We start from the raw sequence: 18605 nt of genomic DNA on the forward strand, positions 1-18605 counted from the left end.
GTAGGGATATGGGAATTGCTGACATAGTTGTCTGCTCCTAAACACCATTAAACTGAATGGCATTGCTATGTTATTTCAGAAGGTAGTTAAGAGGTAACCACATTGCTGTGGATCTAGAATCTCGAGGCACGTAGTCCAGACTGATTAAGAATGACAGATTTTCTTCCCTAAAAGATATTCGTAAACCGCATATGTTTTTACATCAATGAATGATCGTTTCATGGTTACCATTACTGAGACCCAGCTTTCGATTCCAGATTTACTAACTGAATTTAAATTTCACCAATTGGTGTGCTGCGATTTGAATAAGTGCCTCTGGAGCATTAGACTAGTCTTCAAGGATTACCACACCCACGACCATCTCCCTTGTTTCAAGTGGCAAGGATCATTATGCACCTCTGGGCTGGGACAGGAGAGAATGTCACTCATGAGCCAAGAGCAGCAAAGTGAAGTTGAGGATCATCAGAGCAGCTATGCTCAAGATCAGAGTGGTGCTGGAAAAGCACAGCAGGTCAGGCAGCATCCGAGGAGCAGGAAAATCGATGTTTCAGGAAAAAGCCCTTCATCAGGAATTGCCTAACGAAGGGCTTTTGCTGGAAACGCTGATTTTCCTGCCCTCGGATGCCGCCTGACCTGCTGTGCTTTTTCAGCACCACTCTAATCTTGACTCTAATCTCCAGCAACTGCAGTACCCACTTCCACCTAGATCAGCTATTCTGTCATTGAATGACAGAACAGACTCATAGGCTGAATGGCTTACTTCTGTTCCTACGTCCGAAAGTCTTATAAATACCTGTGGGTTGTGGAAGAATGGCAAAACTGATTTGGAAAGGCACTGCTAGGGAGGGAGTTCTAGGACTTTGATCTGGGTGACAGTGGTGATATATTTCTAAGTCAGGATGGTGTATGACATGGAGGGGAACTTGCAGGGAATGGTATTCCCTTGCATCTGCTGCTCTTGTCCTATTAGGTCACAGAAAGAGAAGCAGGAGTAGATCAGTGATGCTCAATCTTTTTGCACTGAAGGACCACATAGACCAAAGCATAACCCTGCACTAGCCAAAGTGATAGATTTTGGAAAATTTCATATCATTGTAAAATACACACAACTTGGTAATTTGGAAAATGAGAACAACCCAGATTAATATCTGGAAAGGAATAGCTCAGGCCTGAGGAGCAATATTTGAATTTTTCACTCATAAGTTGCTGTTTCTCGGGTTTGAGGTTTGTAGGAACTGGTTTACATATGTGGTTCATGATTTGATATGCCCTGTTGGTGGAGTTTGAAGGAACAGAGAGGCTGAAGGCTGGTGCTGACATGCAGCGTCCCAGTAACACTTCAATCAGAGCCCAAGATGTGAGCCACTCCGAGTTCATCTTCACAATATTTTCATGAACTGGCATTAAAATCAAAACTAAGCCAACTGGCTCAGAAAGATGAAAAGTATTAAAATTAATTCATGGCACATGGGCATTGAATGGTGAGCTCAGGATTTGTTGCCTAGCCCCATTTGACCTGGAGAGGATGATGGTGAACAGCTGCAGTCCATTAGGGCTAGGGCTGCCCAAGGCACTGCTAGGGAGGGAGTTCTAGGACTTTGATCTGGGTGACAGTGGTGATATATTTCTAAGTCAGGATGGTGTATGACATGGAGGGGAACTTGCAGGGAATGGTATTCCCTTGCATCTGCTGCTCTTGACCTATTAGGCCACAGAAAGAGAAGCAGGAGTAGATCGGTGATGCTCAATCTTTTTGCACTGAAGGACCACATAGACCAAAGCATAACCCTGCACTAGCCAAAGTGATAGATTTTGGAAAACTTCATATCATTGTAAAATACACACAACTTGGTAATTCATATTGCACAACCATATCCTGTGTGTGTGTCTGTTTGTGGCCCTTGCCCACTCCAGAGTTTGCTCATACTGTCTCACACCATCACGAAGGAAAATATTGGGTTAGGATACAGAGCATGGATGTCACAGAGAGGAGAGTAAAGTTGGGAAGTGGGGCCTAAGGTTGATGGTGAATGTTGTGGGGGCAAGAGGGAAAGGCCTAACTCAAGTGAAGGAGAATTGGCCATAATACACTGAGAGGCTGGATAGGGAACTGGAGCCAAGGAATGGGTAAAGGAAGCAGCCATCAGGCTAGAACATATTGGAAAAGAAAGGGATCAGAATTGGAGGGTCAAAGTGCAGTGCCCTGGAAGTGGTGGTGATGATAGTGGGGAGTTGGGGTGGGGGTGTAGGTAAAAGAACACATTCCAGTGGGATTGAGGTTGAAGGTCAGGATATTCAGCTCAGGGATGTACTATACACACCATTTGAGGTTAGAAAGGTAGAAATGAGGCACTTAGCATATTAACTTATCTCATCTTGCACTCCTGCAGATTCATCCAGCTCCAACACACCATCTCTGGATCCCTACACAAAGCAAAAAACAAAGATGGACCTGCAGAATCTGGCAGGTCTCACTTGTCCAATGGTGACAGATGTTCAGAACAACAGACATCATTGGCCATTTAACCTTGTCAGTTGGGATGGTGTATGTGCTTGGTCAGCTGACGTGGACACTGACCATCTGTGCTTCTCCATGAACAGTTAATCTCTAAGGAAGTTAACATGACTTTGTGCAAAATAACTGGATTGGGATTGTTAATCTTGCTTGCAATGAATAGCACAATCTTAAAAACGTTTCAAGAAAGCAAAAACTTTACACCATCTTTTCCTGGCTTTTAGTCCTTCTCATGTAAGATCATGTAGCTATTAGTTGTAGAGATACGAAGAGGAGCTGTAAACTCACCTAACAGGAAAGCTGATGTTGTGCATCAAATACTCTGGTGAGCTATATGTGGCCTTCAGTCCACAGGTTGGCTTCCCTGTTCTTGGTTGCAGGGGTCACAGGTTTAGAAAGTGCTATTTAAGGAGCTTTGGTGAGTTACTTGTGAATGGTATACACTGCTGCCACTGTGCCTAGGTGGTGGAGAGATTGATGTTAAAAATGATGGATGGGGTGGGGTTGGGTGTGCAATTAAGCATGTGCTGCTTTGCCCTGGATGGTGTTGAGCTTCTTGAGTGTTGGAGCTGCACCTATTGCGCATCTGGGAAGTATTCCATCAGACTCCTGATCTACGTCTTGTTGTTGGCAGAAAGACATTGGGAGAAAATAGGTGGATTATTCACTGCAGAGTTTCCAGCCTCTGACCTGTTCTTATAAGCACAGTCTTTACATGTCTTGTACAGTTCAGTTTTTGGTCCATGGTACTAGTACCCCAGAATAATGCTCAATATGGTCTGCTAATAATTCTCAATATTAAATGTGGGTGATGGTGAGGTATAAAATTCTGTTGCCTTTTCTTTAGTTGGACTACAGATTTTCCTCACAAGATCAGAGTTCCCACACAGGATATGTACAGCTCAGCCCAAAAAGAGACAAGGTCAGTACTTTATAATTCAGACATACCTGGGAATATGACACTGGGAATCATTGAATCCCAGCATATAACGAGGCCATTTAGCCTGCTGTGTCTTTTATTCTTTATTCTTTACAAGGACAGCTAGCTAGTTCTCAATCATGACCTCTCCCTCTAGCTCTGCAACTTTTTTTTCTCTTTACCCAATTCCTTTTTGAAATACACATAGGAATCTGCCTTCCCTACATTCTCAGGCAGTGCCATCCAATATTAACCATTTGCTACATAAAAGTATTTTTCTTCATGTTACAGTTACATCTTTTGCCAACCAAACTAATCCTCAATTCTCGCACCAAAGCAAATAGCTTCTCTCTATCTGGTTTGTCCGAAATCTTTGTGGTTTTGAACACCTCCATCGAATTTCCTCACAACCGTCATTTATTCCAAAGAAATCCAAAAACAGCTTCTCCAATCTGTTTCTATAACTGATGTTCCTCATCGCTGGACACATTCTGATAATTTTTTATTCCCACCTTCACATCCTTTCTAAGTTGTACTGCCTTGAAATAGTGATAATATGGCAGTTGAGGCCAAATCAGTATTTTATAAATGTTCATCATTTCCTCAGCTGTTGTACTCTATGCTTCTACAGCTTCTAAATCTCAGGATCCCGTATGCCTCTGTAATTACTTTCTCAACTTGCTCTGCCACCTTCAGTAACTGTGAACACATTTCGCTAGGCCATTTTAAAGGCTGCTTTTTCGGCAGTCGTTGTGTCCCTTCCTTTGAACCAGACAGTGCAGCTTTCAAATCCCACGTGCTACTGATGTGTGTTATAACATCCCATAACAGGTTGATTAAAATTACGTAAACCATCACAGGAAGTGATGTAATGTCACTTGATCTTTAATGGGCTGTTGTGGAGCAGTGTTTCTGCCTCTGGGCCAGAGGGTCTGAATTCAAGTTACATTTGCTCCAGACATCGAGGGCCGATGTCTGCTCTGTAATGTTCTATGTTCTATATATGTGTGACATATACTGTCCAAACAAGTTGGTTCAAAATGTCTACCTGAGTTCCTCTGCTTCTTCACCTTCTTTAGAAATTGTAACCTTTATATTCTTTTCCTCCTCCTCCTCCTCCTCTGAAAATAAGTCACTTCCACCATATTTGCATTAAATTTAACCTGCAACATTGAACCAATCAATTAGTGCCACCTTAAAGTCTACCACTATTCCCTTTATGGTTCCAGTATTTACAGATTTCCAGGCCATAACAGTGAACCTATTCCTGACCACCTCGGAGGCGGTGTAATTAATCACCACAATTAGCTGTTTCCTGTTTTCACACCCGCTTTATTTCTATGGTATTGAATGACATAGCGTCGGATGATGTGGAGTCTGTGTGGGTGGAATTGAGGAACCACAAAGGCAAAAAAACCATAATTGGAGTTGTGTACTGACCTCCTAACAGTGGTCAGGACCAGGGACGCAACATGTACCGGGAAATAGAGAAGGCATGTCAGAAAGGCAAGGTTACATTGATCATGGGTGACTTCAATATGCAGGTGGACTGGGTAAATAATGTTGCTAGTGGATCTAAAGAAAGGGAATTCATGGAATGCTTACAGGATGGCTTTTTGGAACAGCTTGTCATGGAGCCCACAAGAGAGCAGGCTATTCTGGACCTAGTGCTTTGCAATGAACCAGACTCTATAAAAGATCTTAAAGTAAGGGAACCCTTAGGAAGTAGCGACCATAATATGGTAGAGTTCAGTCTGGAGTTTGAAAGGGAGAAGGCAAAATCGGATGTAATGGTGTTACAGTTGAATAAAGGTAATTATGAAGGCATGAGAGAGGAACTGACTAAAATAGACTGGAAGCAGAGGCTAACCGGGAAGACACTAGAGCAAAAATGGCAGGAGTTTGTAGGTATAATTGAGGACACTGTACAGAGGTTCATTCCCAAGAAAAGAAAGATTAACCGGGGAGGGATTAGACAACCTTGGCTGACAAAGGAAGTCAGGAAATGTATTAAAGAAAAAGAGAGATCCTATAAAGTGGCTAAGAACAGTGGGAAATCAGAAGATTGGGAAGGATACAAAAGCAAACAGAGGATAACAAAGAGTGTAATAAGAAATGAGAGGATCAAATATGAAGGTAGGCTAGCCAGTAATATTAGAAATAATAGTAAAAGTTTCTTTCAGTACATAAGAAACAAACGACAGGCAAAAGTAGACATTGGGCCACTTCAAACTGATGCAGGGAGCCTAGTGATGGGAGATAAGGAAATAGCAGGAGAACTTAACAAGTACTTTGCGTCAGTTTTCACAGTGGAAGACATGAGTAATATCCCAAAAATTAAAGGGTGTCACGGGGCTGAGTTCAGTATGGTTGCCATTACGAAAGAGAGAGTGCTAGAAAAGTTAAAAAGTCTTAAAATTGATAAATCTCCTGGCCCCGATGGGATACACCCTAGAGTTCTGAGAGAGGTTGCTGAGGAAATAGCAGAGGCATTGGTTGAGATCTTTCAAGAGTCACTGGAGTCAGGAAAGGTCCCGGATGATTGGAAGATGGCTGTAGTAACCCCCTTGTTCAAGAAAGGATCAAGGCAAAAGATGGAAAATTATAGGCCAATCAGCTTAACCTTGGTTGTTGGTAAAATTCTAGAATCCATCATTAAGGATGAGGTTTCTAAATTCTTGGAAGAGCAGGATCGGATTAGAACAAGTCAACATGGATTTAGTAAAGGGAGGTCATGCCTGACAAACCTGTTGGAATTTTTTGAAGAGGTAACAAGTAGGTTAGACCAGGGAAACCCAGTGGATGTGGTCTATCTAGACTTTCAAAAGGCCTTTGATAAGGTGCCACACGCGAGGCTGCTGAGCAAGGTGAGGGCCCATGGTGTTCGAGGTGAGCTGCTGGGATGGATTGAGGATTGGCTGTCTAACAGAAGGCAGAGAGTTGGGATAAAAGGTTCTTTTTCAGAATGGCAGCCGGTGACGAGCGGTGTCCCGCAGGGTTCGGTGCTGGGGCCACAGCTGTTCGCATTATATATTAATGATTTGGATGAGGGAACCAGGGGCATTCTAGCGAAGTTTGCCGATGATACGAAGTTAGGTGGACAGGCAGGTAGTACTGAGGAAGTGGGGAGGCTACAGAAAGATCTAGACAGGTTGGGAGAGTGGTCCAGGAAATGACTGATGGAATTTAACGTGAGCAAGTGCGAGGTCTTGCACTTTGGCAAAAAGAATAAAAGCATGGACTACTTTCTAAATGGTGAGAAAATTAATAAAGCCAAAGCACAAAGGGATCTGGGAGTGCTAGTCGAGGATTCTCTAAAGGTCAACATGCAGGTTGAGTCTGTGATTAAGAAAGCGAATGCAATGTTGTCTCTTATCTCAAGAGGGTTGGAATATAAAAGCAGAGATGTACTACTAAGACTTTATAAAACTCTGGTTAGGCCCCATTTGGAGTACTGTGTCCAGTTTTGGTCCCACACCTCAGGAAGGACATACTGGCACTGGAACGTGTCCAGCGGAGATTCACACGGATGATCCCTGGAATGACAGGTCTAGCATATGAGGAACGGCTGAGGATACTGGGATTGTATTCGTTGGAGTTTAGAAGATTAAGGGGAGATCTAATAGAGACGTACAAAATAATACATGGCTTTGAAAAGGTGGATGCTAGGAAATTGTTTCTGTTAGGCGAGGAGACTAGGACCCGTGGACACAGCCTTAGAATTAGAGGGGGTCATTTCAGAACAGAAATGCGGAGACATTTCTTCAGCCAGAGAGTGGTGGGCCTGTGGAATTCATTGCCACGGAGTGCAGTGGAAGCCGGGACGCTAAATGTCTTCAAGGCCGAGATTGATAGGTTCTTGTTGTCTAGAGGAATTAAGGGCTACGGGGAGATTGCTGGTAAGTGGAGCTGAAATGCGCATCAGCCATGATTGAATGGCGGAGTGGACTCGATGGGCCGAATGGCCTTACTTCCACTCCTATGTCTTATGGTCTTATGGTCTTATGCTGTCCCCTTCCCTTTTATTCTATGGGTTTCAACTTTACTAATCGGTGTGTGTATGTCACATTAACAAGCCCATTATCCTCATCAAGCCTATCTGTAACTTTATCAAAAAAACTTAATCAAGTCAGTTCATCATGAGTTGTCTTTACCAAATTCATTTTGGCTTTCGCTTATTAATTGACACTTGTCCAAGTTACTGTTAATGCTGTCCTAGATTACAGCTTCAAAGATCTTTCTCACTGACAGGTTAAACTGACTGGTCTGTACTTGCTGGGCTTATCCTTATCCTCTGTTGGAGCAAAAAGATTTGGCACCACTTCTGTATCGAAGGATGAATTGAAAGGTTATGTCCAGTGCCTTTGTAATTTTCACTTTTATTTCCTTCAATGACCTAATGCATTCCATCTGGCCCTGATCACAATCAAATTTAAGTACAGGCAGTGTTTCTAATAATTCTATTTATCAAATTTTAGCTCATTCAATGTCTCAACTACCTTCTCTTTCATTATGACTTTGATGATATCTTATACCTTGATAAAGGCAGATGCAAATTACTCATTTTATATTATATCTGTACGATCTGTCTCTTGGTCCCTGATCAGCCATACCCTTTCTCTTATCATTTACCTAGAGACAGAACAGTTCCAGCAATATGATTTCTGCAAGAGCAGGAGGAGGACTTGTGGTGCAGTGGTAGTATCCCTACTCTGGGCCAGAAGGCCTAGGTTCCAATCTTATCTGCCCTGGAGATGTGTCATAATATGTCTAAATAACTTGATTAAAAATAACTGACATGAGCAATCAGAGGCTGGAAATTCTGAGGTGAGTAACTCACATTTTGCACCCCCCACAAGCAACAAACCTGTCCATCATCTAAGAGGCACAAGTCAGTAGTGTGATGGAATGTGCTTGATTTGTCTAGATGAGTGTGGCTTTACCAGCCCCATGGACAAAGCTGCCTAATTGATACCCTGTCCACCAATGTGAACATTCCTTCCTTCTGCTATTAATGATACTGTCACATTAAAGCATCAGTGTGCACTATCTCCAAGATGTACTGAACAACTCACCAAGATTTCTTTGGCAGTGTCCCCTGCACCAAGCCCATGATTTCCATCACCTGGAGAAGCAAGGCCACTGTTGGGAGTACCGCCTCCCTCCTTCACTGTCACTGGATCAAACTTCTGTGGTCTCAACCTAACAGCGTTGTGGTTGTACTTGTGAATGAGAAGGCCAAACTTCACCATTTCAAAGACAACTAGCAAAGAGTAATAAACTAATGACACCCACATCCTCACAATGAATACAACAAAATTCATTGAAAAGCAGGCTGCTCATTTCTCCTTTGTGTTTAGCTTCATATGCAGAAATGTTTGAATATCCTATACTAATAATTGAATATAATGAGAAATAAACTTGCTTCCATCTGTCATTCAGGTAGATATAATTTTCTCTCCACTTGAAGAGCAGAACTCTTACAATGGATATGTCAGTGCTTTTTCCAGAACTGATAGGGTCAGTATTTTCACTTTATTTCATGTCTTAAATGAGCCTTAATTTTTAATAAATAAAAAACTTGCATTTCTATAGTACCTTTAACATCCCTCAGCACTTTCTAAAGCGTCTTACGCCCAATGAAATATGCTTGAAGCATAATCACTGTTCTGGTAAGCTCACGTAAACAGTAGGATGATAATGGCTAGATGATCTGGGCTTTTGGATGTTAATTGAGGAATAAAATTGACTGAGGTATTGGGATAAACTCCACTGCTTGTTCAGTGTCCATATGAAATGGCAGGCACTGAGACCATTTCTGCCCTCTCAGGTGAACATCTCATCCAAAAGACAGGCCCTGTGAAGGTGGAGAGAAAATGACAGTGGGAAGATCATTCAACCACTACTTCATAGCCCCAGATTAATGTTCTGGGCAGGTGGGTTCAAATCCTACCATGCTAGCTGGTGGAATTTGAATTCAAGGCAAAAAAACTCTGGAATTTAAAAATAAGTCATTGATCGTGTAACAATTGATATTGAAAACCTATCTGATATACCGGTGCTGTTTAGGGATGGTAAACTGCCATCCATTTCTGACTCCAGGCCCACAGTAATGTTGTTGACAATTAACTGCCCTGAGGACATTTAGGATGGGCAATAATCGTCCTTGGAAGTATTTTTAAAATGTCCAGTGCTATGTTGCCAAAATGTGAACATATATTTTGTGCTCAAGTCTCTGGGATGGAACAGTTTGAACTCTGAGCTATGACTAATACTAATTAATGGATAAATGAATACACAAGACCAACTAAACTAAAACCATATTATGATTAAATAGGGAAGGAATACCAACCTTTTCATTATGAATCCAGAATCCTAATCAATGCAATTGGGCAGTGTAGTGTGTCCCTCTGCGATGGACCAATTCTGTTAGCTAGCTGTTGGAGAATAGGTTAGATGTATCTTAAAGCTGTTTGATTGCATAGGACATTGCATCCATAACTGATCCTGTACTTCACACATATCCAGCAGGATAGTGATCAGAAGTAAGAGAACTAATTATATCGCACTCCTTATTGATTTTTTTTTGTCTTTCCTGTGACCCTTGAATTGGCTGAATTCAGCTAATTCGTCACCCAATAAGATGAAATCTTTCTGTTCACAGTGTTTCTCTTCTGGATGGCCTGACTAGTTTCTTTGTAATCAGGCTGTACAGAACTGAACCTTGATGTCCTGATTGCTTTCTTGATTGAATTAATCCCATGCATTTCTGAAAAGCTTTCTACCTTCCACTTTCCATAAAATGAAACTCATCCAAAACTCTGCTGCTGCTGTTTTAACTCACACCAAGCCCTGTTTATTCATCCACACCGCGTCCCCATGCTCACTGACTCCTGTTCCAGTAATACTTCATGTACAAAGCCCTCACCCTTGTTTTCAAATTTCTCCATGGCTTGAGAGTAAACCAGAAAGAAAATTTACAGTATTGTGGATATTTGCTCATGAAGTGGTATTGCAGTAATGTCATTGGTCAAGTAATCCAGAAACCCAGGCAGATGCGCATCCGATGTGGCAGCCAGTAGAATTCAAAATTCAATTAATAAATCCTAAATTGGTGATTTGGTTATGTATTGGTGACAATGAAATTATTACTGAGTGTTTTTAGAATACATCTGGTTCACTAATGCCCTTGAGGGAAAGAAATCTGCAATCTTTGCCCAATCTGATCTACATATGACTCCAGAACCACAGCAATGGAGTTGACTCTCAGCACCTGTATGACTGTTGAATAGCAATAAATATTTGCATCGCCAGGGCTGCTGATATCCAGTGAAAGAAATTAAGTACAATATTCTCCTATTTGTTATCCTTTGTACTAGATCTGACAAAGTGTCTGATCAAATGGAGGTATGTGGCTCACAGTACTCCCCGAATGACATTCTCAGGCGCTATCCACCGAACCTGATCTGGTTCTCCTGAGAATTGCCAATTGTGGCTGATTCTATTCCTGGATGTTCTACTGCATGACCTAGCACCCTCAAACCTCGCGGCCCTCATGCTCCCTGACATCCTCACTACCTGCTCAACATGTCTATTCTTTGGGCGCAACACCCCCCTAGCCAGTTGAAAAACCAGCAAACTTTTCTTGATTGGTTCATTGATGACTTTCAGTCAGAATGCACTTTTCTTTCCCAACCCCAATGTTTTTATGACTGACAAACAGATGTATTGTAAGCAAATTATTACTTTTGTTGTGCTACCTACCCACCCCTTTATTCTGTATCTCTTGACTCACAGTACTGTCCTTAAGGTTAATTTCATATTGCTGGAAAGAATTACCACCCTTCAGGGTTGGCAATCTGTATTCTCTTTTAGCATCGACACGTGGTCATTTTCCAGCCAGACTCGCAATGCCATCCACCAGAGAGCTCTGATATAATAATGTCACTGATTTACATAGTTTGTGTGTTTACTCCTTAAGCTTTTTGGGAGCAAATTCCTTGTGAGTAACTTTAGATTCTATTTTCAATATTTTTCACGACTTGCTTTACCAGGTACATCGAGATTTCTTTTGTGGCTGAGGCGCAGTTATCCTGGAGACTGTCCTGGGTAGATTTCTTGAGGAGGGTTTTGTTTGCATTTTCACAGGTTAGCCATGTCTCTATGCTGTGGACATTTCCACACAGATTCCCAGCAGCCTATCGCAATACATAATCCAGTATGATTCACTGGTGTATTGTTATGTGACAGTGTACCCCACTATTGTCATCATCATATAATGGGACAGGGGAATCCAACCACTGCTCACCATCTTATAATGTTGTTGCTAACATATTAACATGGGTAAATTCACTGTCACCAGTCCTTTTTACTGGTTTTCATCGAGCTACTGATATTTGTGGGGGTGAATGCCCTCACACTGCCTTAGGCAGAATATCGGTTTGGTCTTGGTCAAACAGTCAAGTTTATTACATATTACCTAATTATATGTAATTAGGCTAGTTATATTACTCAAAGGTATGTACAACAGAGGCAGCTGATACATAGACAACTGGTATAACAGTCTGAAGAAGTAGAGAATTGGTTACCTCCACCCAGGAAAAGTCCTTGATATTCTTGAGCTCATGCAAGATATAAGTTAACCTTTTCAGATCCTAATTGCCTTTTATGTAACATATCTCTCACACAGTACCAGTGTATCTCTGCACTCTGTGCAAGTATATTACACCATGCAGTGCCACTGTGTCTCTCCACCAGTGCTAATATATCTTACTACACAGTACCAGTGTATTACACCACACTGTGCCAGTGTATTATGCCCTGCTATCCCAGTTTATTACACATACTGTACTAGTGTGTTACACCATACTTTCCCACTATATCACATTGGGCTGTCCCAGCTTATCTGACACAGCCTGTGCCACTACATGTCTCTGCTCTGTTTCATGTACTTCACTACACCATGTCTGTGTACCTCCTCACTCAGTGAGAGTATATTTCACCCTGTCTTGCAAATATATATGCTTCCTGTTTTATTGCAGATTGATAGATGCTTCTTAAGTAGAAAGTCTACAAACTCACTGAACAGAGATATCTATCTACAGAATAGTGATAACTATGATAAGGTAAGGACATTTTCATATCAGACCTTGAGAAGTAGGTGACATTGACGAGTAGGTGTTGTTTATCTCTCCCCAGTTAACCTGAGAAAGTTGATCTGTTTCTTCATGAACCACTGCATTCGATGTGTTGTACAGGGATGGTGTTGTAGTGACCATATCGATGGATTGGAATTCCACAGACTCAGAACTAACATTTTGGGGCACTAGTTCAAATCCCATGATTGCATATATTTTAAATTTTGTCAGTAAATCTGAAATATGAAGCCACTCTTAGTAATGGTGACCGTGATAACTGTCACCAATAGTAAGAAGGTTGCACTACTGTCCCTTTAGGGGAAGGTAATCTGCTGTCCTTACCCGGTCTGACCAATATCAGATTCCAAATGCACAACAATGTAATTGACTTTGAATTTCACTCTGAAATGTCCAAGCAATCCACTCAGTTCAAGTTCAGATAGACTCGGGCAACAAATGTTGGTCTTGCCAGTGATACTCACATCCCATTGCAGCAATAAAATGCTGCACTAGCTGTGATGGTTGAAGGGCCCATGGTGTTGGGGCTAGTATATCAGCATGATTTGAGGATCAGTTAACAAATAAAAGACTGAGTTTGAATAAGACGCGCGTTTTCAGGATGGTAAGCTGTGTGCCACAAGGATCAGTGCTGGGGTCACAATTATTGATAATATATATTAGAACGTACAGAACATAGAACAGTGCAGCACAGAACAGGCCCTTCAGCCCACGATGTTGCGCCGACCACTGATCCTCATGTATGCACCCTCAAATGTCTGTGACCATATGCATGTCCAGTAGTTCTTAAATATCCCCAATGACCTCGCTTCCACAACTACTGCTGGCAACGCATTCCATGCTCTCACAACCCTCTGTGTAAAGAACCTGGCTCTGACATCCCCTCTATACTTTCCTCCAACCAACTTAAAACTATGACCCCTCATGTTAGTCATTTCTGCCCTGGGAAATAGTCTCTGGCTATCAACTCTATCAATGCCTCTCATTATCTTGTATACCTCAATTAGGTCCCCTCTCCTCCTCCTTTTCTCCAATGAAAAAAGTCTGAGCTCAGTCAACCTCTCTTCATAAGATAAGCCCTCCAGTCCAGGCAGCATCCTGGTAAACCTCCTCTGAACCCTCTCCAAAGCATCCATATCTTTCCTATAATAGGATGACCAGAACTGGACACAGTATTCCAAGTGCGGTCTAACGTAAGTTTTATAGAGCTGCAACAAGATCTCACGACTCTTAAACTCAATCCCCCTGTTAATGAAAGCCAAAACACTTTATGCTTTCTTAACAACCCTGTCCGCTTGGGTGGCCATCTTAAGGGATCTATGTACCTGCACACCAAGATCCCTCTGTTCCTCCACACTGCCAAGAATTAATGAATTAGAAGAGGAAAGTGCACAGTTTTGCAGATGACACAAAAATAGATGCAAAGGGAAGTTTGAGGATGACACAAAGAGTCTGCAGAGGCATTTGGACAGATTAAGTGAGTGGGTAAGAATTTGGCAGATGGAGTATAATGTAAAAAATGTGAGGTTTTGCACTTCGGTTGAAAACATAGAGGACCTGAATCATATTTAAGTGGTGAAAGACTGCAGAAAGCTACAGCACAGTGGGATTTGGGAGTCCTCGTCCATGAATCTCAAAACGTTGGTACCCAGGTGATTGGGAAAGCAAATGGAGTGTTGAACTTTGTTTCAAAGGGAATGGAGTATAAAAATGGGGGTGTCTTGCTATAATTATACAAGTCACTAGTCAGATCACAACTGGAGTATTATAAACAGTTTTGGTCCCATTATTTAAGGAAAAATGTGCAGCACTGATATTGAGGCAATCCAGAAATGGCTTGCTACTTTGATTCTGGATATGGAGAGTATGTTTCTAGAAGAGGTTGAGTAAATTGGGTCTGTACTCATTCATTTTTATAATAATGAGGTGACCACATTGAAATATACAAGAAAGACCAAAGGCATGATGTTAGAATAAAAGGTCACCCACTGATGACAGAGAAGAAGCATTTCTTCTCTAAACGAATAGTGAATCTGTGGAATTCTTTACAGCAGAGGGCTTCAGAGGCTGAGTCATTAAATATATTCAAGACCATAAGACAATAAAAAATAGAAGCAGGGATGGGCCCTTTTGCCCCTTAACCCTGCTCTGCCATTCCTCACATCTATCTGATATTCCTCACATCCACTTTCCTGCCATTTCCATAACCCTTGATTCACCAACTGATCAAGAATCAATCAATCTCAGCTTTAATTACATGGGACCCAGCCCCACAGCTCTCTGTGTCAAGGAGTTCCAAAGACTGATGTCACTCTGAAAAAAATCCCTCCTCATGTTAGTCTTTATTCTGAGCCAATGTCTGTGGTCCTAGACTCTCTCAAAGGGAAACATCCTTTTGTGATTGTAATGAGGTCAGCCAGGAGGACCTAAGAGAATATATGAGTTCCCATGATTGGGGCTGTTAATCTGATCCAGTCAGGGAGCCCTGGCTGACAAATATAAATGGAAGTGTCAGACATCCTGTCACTCTGAGAACAGGCTCTGAGGAATGTGGATCAGTGTGAAACCTTTCCCAGTGTAAATAATGGGTGACTTGGTGGCAGGATACCAGCCTCTGTGGAGTTGTTTCAGTGGAACAAGGGTGAGATTAATAATGTAACCACGCAAAAGTGCCTTCCAGCTGAAGCCTAACTAGACTTTGAACACTGCAACTGGCTTTATCATTAGAAAATGGGGCAAGTGCAGCATATGAGTTTCAGGGTATTCCGGTGGAAGTGGACATTGTCGCTAGTCTGACTGAGCTTGGAGAACACCACCAGAGTGAAGGCAATTGCATAGCCTCACTCACACCAGAGGGACTCTAGCTCAGCGCATGATGAAACCCCAAAATAAAGCCAACTCTCGACCAAACGGTTAAAGTTTTCTTCAGGATCTGGGCCGGTAAGCCATTGTAATTGCTGCCAATATGCGAACTCAGGACAGCAAAAGAGTCCTACTAGATCTAAATGGAGTAAGAGAACTCATAGGCCAGTATCCGGGAGTGAACACCTGAGAAAGTCCACCTATGTCTGGTTTGGAACAGTTAAATTGCTTAGCAACTTTCAAATCAGACCCAGTCAAAGTAAATGTCTGGTTAAATGGTCACCCAGTTTTAATAGACGTCAATACTGGCGCAGCCATTTCAGTGATTGCAGGACCAGTCTTCAATAAAATTCTCTCTGGAATCCAATCCTTATGTTTGTGCAAGACCTCGGCTATATTGAGACCCATACCAAGGAATCTTTACAGATTGGGGGTACAACTTCAATTCTCGTCTCTTATGAGAAACAGCTGGTTCAGTTAACACTGATTGTAGTAAAAGGCTCGGGTCCAAACTTGATAGGGCAAAATTGGTTGAGAAAGATTCACCTAGATTGGCTTACTATTTTTCAATTAGATACATAAAGCTGCCAGGGGGACAGTTCATGAAGGACATGTGTACTTGCAGTTGTGGATAGATAAAGTTTCCCAGACATAAACTACAATTAATACCCCAAAGCATTTGTTCTAATATATGAAACTGCCTTTTGGGGTGTGTCAACCTGTGCAATATTACAGCAGGCAATGGAGAATATTTTACAAGGTTTACCCCAGGTCACCATTGATGTTCTAATAACAGGGAAGACCAAAAACGAGCGCTTAGAGAAGTTGGACATAGTCCTTAGATGTTTCTTCCAATGGGCATACACCTTGGAAGGGACAAATGTGTTCCAGGCACCCCAAATGACCTACTTGGCTACAGAGTTGACAAAACTGGGTTACACATTTTGGAAGATAAAGTGAGGGTGATGAAGGTGCCCTGGCTTTTACGTCTTTACCAGAGTTTAGGTTTTGCCTTGGACTGGTGACTTATTACTGAAAGCTCATACATAACCTGGACTCCATCCTGGCAACTTTGCATTAACTCTCTAAAAAGGGTCAGCCTCAGAAATGCTCACATAACCAAGCCATAGTTTTCAGGGAAGTAAAGAGCCAGCTATCATCCTCTCAGGTGTTGGCACATAATGACCCCAAATGAGATCTGGTATTGACATGCGATGCCTCCCTGTATGGCACTGGCGTAGGATAATTTCATAACTGGCCCAATGGAGAGAAACACCCAATAGCATTTTCATCCAAGAATTTGATTAATGCTGATCATAAATATACCCAGATAAAGAAGGAATGCTTGGCAGTCATATTTGGAGTCAGGAACTTCTACCAATATCTTTATGGACATAAATTTGTAATAATAACGGACCACAAACCCCGAGGTCTACTTGAAGAGAACAAGGCAGTGCTACCCATAGCTTCAGGCCAAATTCAGAGGTGGGCTCGAATACTGAAGTGGGTATAGTTAAAACATCGTCTGGGAATCAAGTAGCAAATGCGAATGTACTGAGCCACCCAACACTGGCAGATACACCACCATTTTCTGGGCACACTTGTTGCCACAGCTGACAATATCAGGCTTTGGATGCAGAAAGATCCAGTCCTGGCAAAAGTGAAACAGCTGGTGATGATGGGGGAAAAGCAAAGGACCATCACAACCAGAATGGAAATCTTTTTGGACCAGGAGAGACCAGATCACAGTAGAGGACGGCATATGATTATGGGGAGCAAGAGTAATTGTCCCAACCAAAAGTCGCTGCCAGATACTAGCTCAATTCAACCAGGGGTTTCCAAAATGAAAATGTTGGTAAAAGGTTATGTCTGGTGGCCAGGATTGGATGCAGACATAGCCACATTGATGGGGCAGTGCCCACACTGCTGCCTTTATTGGTCAGAACATTGAATATAGGAGTTGCGAGGTCATGTTGCAGGACATTAATTAGGCCATTTTTGGAATATTGTGTGCAGTTCTGGTTTCCCACCTGTAGGTAGGATATTGTGAAACTTGAAAGGGTTCAGAAAAGATTTACAAGGATGGTGCCGGGATTGGAGGTTTTGAGCTATAGGGAGAGGTTGAATAGGTTGGGGCTGTTTTCCCTGGAGCATCAGAGGCTGATAGGTGACCTTATAGAAATGTATAAAATCATGAGGGACATGGATAGGGTAAATAGATGAGATTGTTTCCTTTGTGTTGGGTGAGTCCAGAACTAGAGGGCATAGGTTTAGAGTGAGAAGGGAAAATGTAAAAGAGACCGAAGGGGTAACTTTTTCAGGCAGAGGGTGGTGCGTGCATGGAATGAGCTGTCAGAGGAAATGGTGGAGGCTGGTACAAATACAGTGTTTAAAAGGCATCTGGATGGGTATATGAATAGGAAGGGTTTGGAGGGATGTAAGCCAAATGCTGGCAAATGGGACTAGATTAGTTTAAGATATCTGGTTGGCACAGACGAGTAGGACTGAAGGGTCTGTTACTGTGCTGTCCATCTCTATGAGCATAAGGACAAAAATTGCCCCCAGTGGCTACCCCACATGGGAGGAAATTGGAATACCCTGGCAGAACCCCACGCAGACAGGGGGAGAATGTGCAAACTCGACACAGGCGGTCGCCTGAGGGTGGAATCGAAAGTGGGTCCCTTGTGCTATGAGGCAGCAGTGATAACTACTGAGACACCATGCAACCCCGTTTCTTAAGTCAAATGGCATTCAACGTATAAGGACGTCTTCATTTCATCCATAGCTGGGTAAATCCTGGACTCCGTTATACATCAACGTTGCAGGTCCTTTCATGGGCTCAATGTTCTTAGTCATTGTAGACTATGTGGCTGGAAGTGCATAGAATTCATTCGTCAAACATGGGAACGACAATAGAAGAACTGTGCACATCTTTTGCAATGCATGGACTCCTGGAAGTATTGTTCACAGATAATGAACCATTGGATACCAGCAGGGAATGTGAATCATAGAATCTCTACAGTGTGAAAACAGGCCATTTGGCCCCTTGAATCCATACTGACCCTCTTAAGCACATCCACCAAGGAAACACCCGCCCCATTCTTGTAACCTTGTATTTCCCAAGGTTAATCCACCTAGCCTGCATATCCTGACC

The 18605-nt window shown here is 42.3% G+C and overlaps 1 protein-coding gene across 6 annotated transcripts in view; it reads left to right on the forward strand.

Annotated features, from left to right (window-relative positions):
- triobpb (TRIO and F-actin binding protein b) overlaps window positions 1-18605 on the forward strand; it is a 373748-nt gene that overhangs the window by 105813 nt on the left and 249330 nt on the right. For 4 of the 6 annotated variants that reach the window (XM_072588503.1, XM_072588505.1, XM_072588508.1 and 1 more), the window contains one exon: window positions 12476-12559. The exons of the other annotated variants lie outside the window; for them this stretch is intronic. In XM_072588503.1, coding sequence (XP_072444604.1) covers window positions 12476-12559 — 84 coding nt within the window. The remainder of the gene's footprint in view (window positions 1-12475; window positions 12560-18605) is intronic. 6 annotated transcript variants of the gene reach the window in all.

The sequence above is a fragment of the Chiloscyllium punctatum genome, chromosome 18 (genome assembly GCF_047496795.1).
Source record: "Chiloscyllium punctatum isolate Juve2018m chromosome 18, sChiPun1.3, whole genome shotgun sequence".
NCBI classification, from domain to species: domain Eukaryota; kingdom Metazoa; phylum Chordata; class Chondrichthyes; order Orectolobiformes; family Hemiscylliidae; genus Chiloscyllium; species Chiloscyllium punctatum.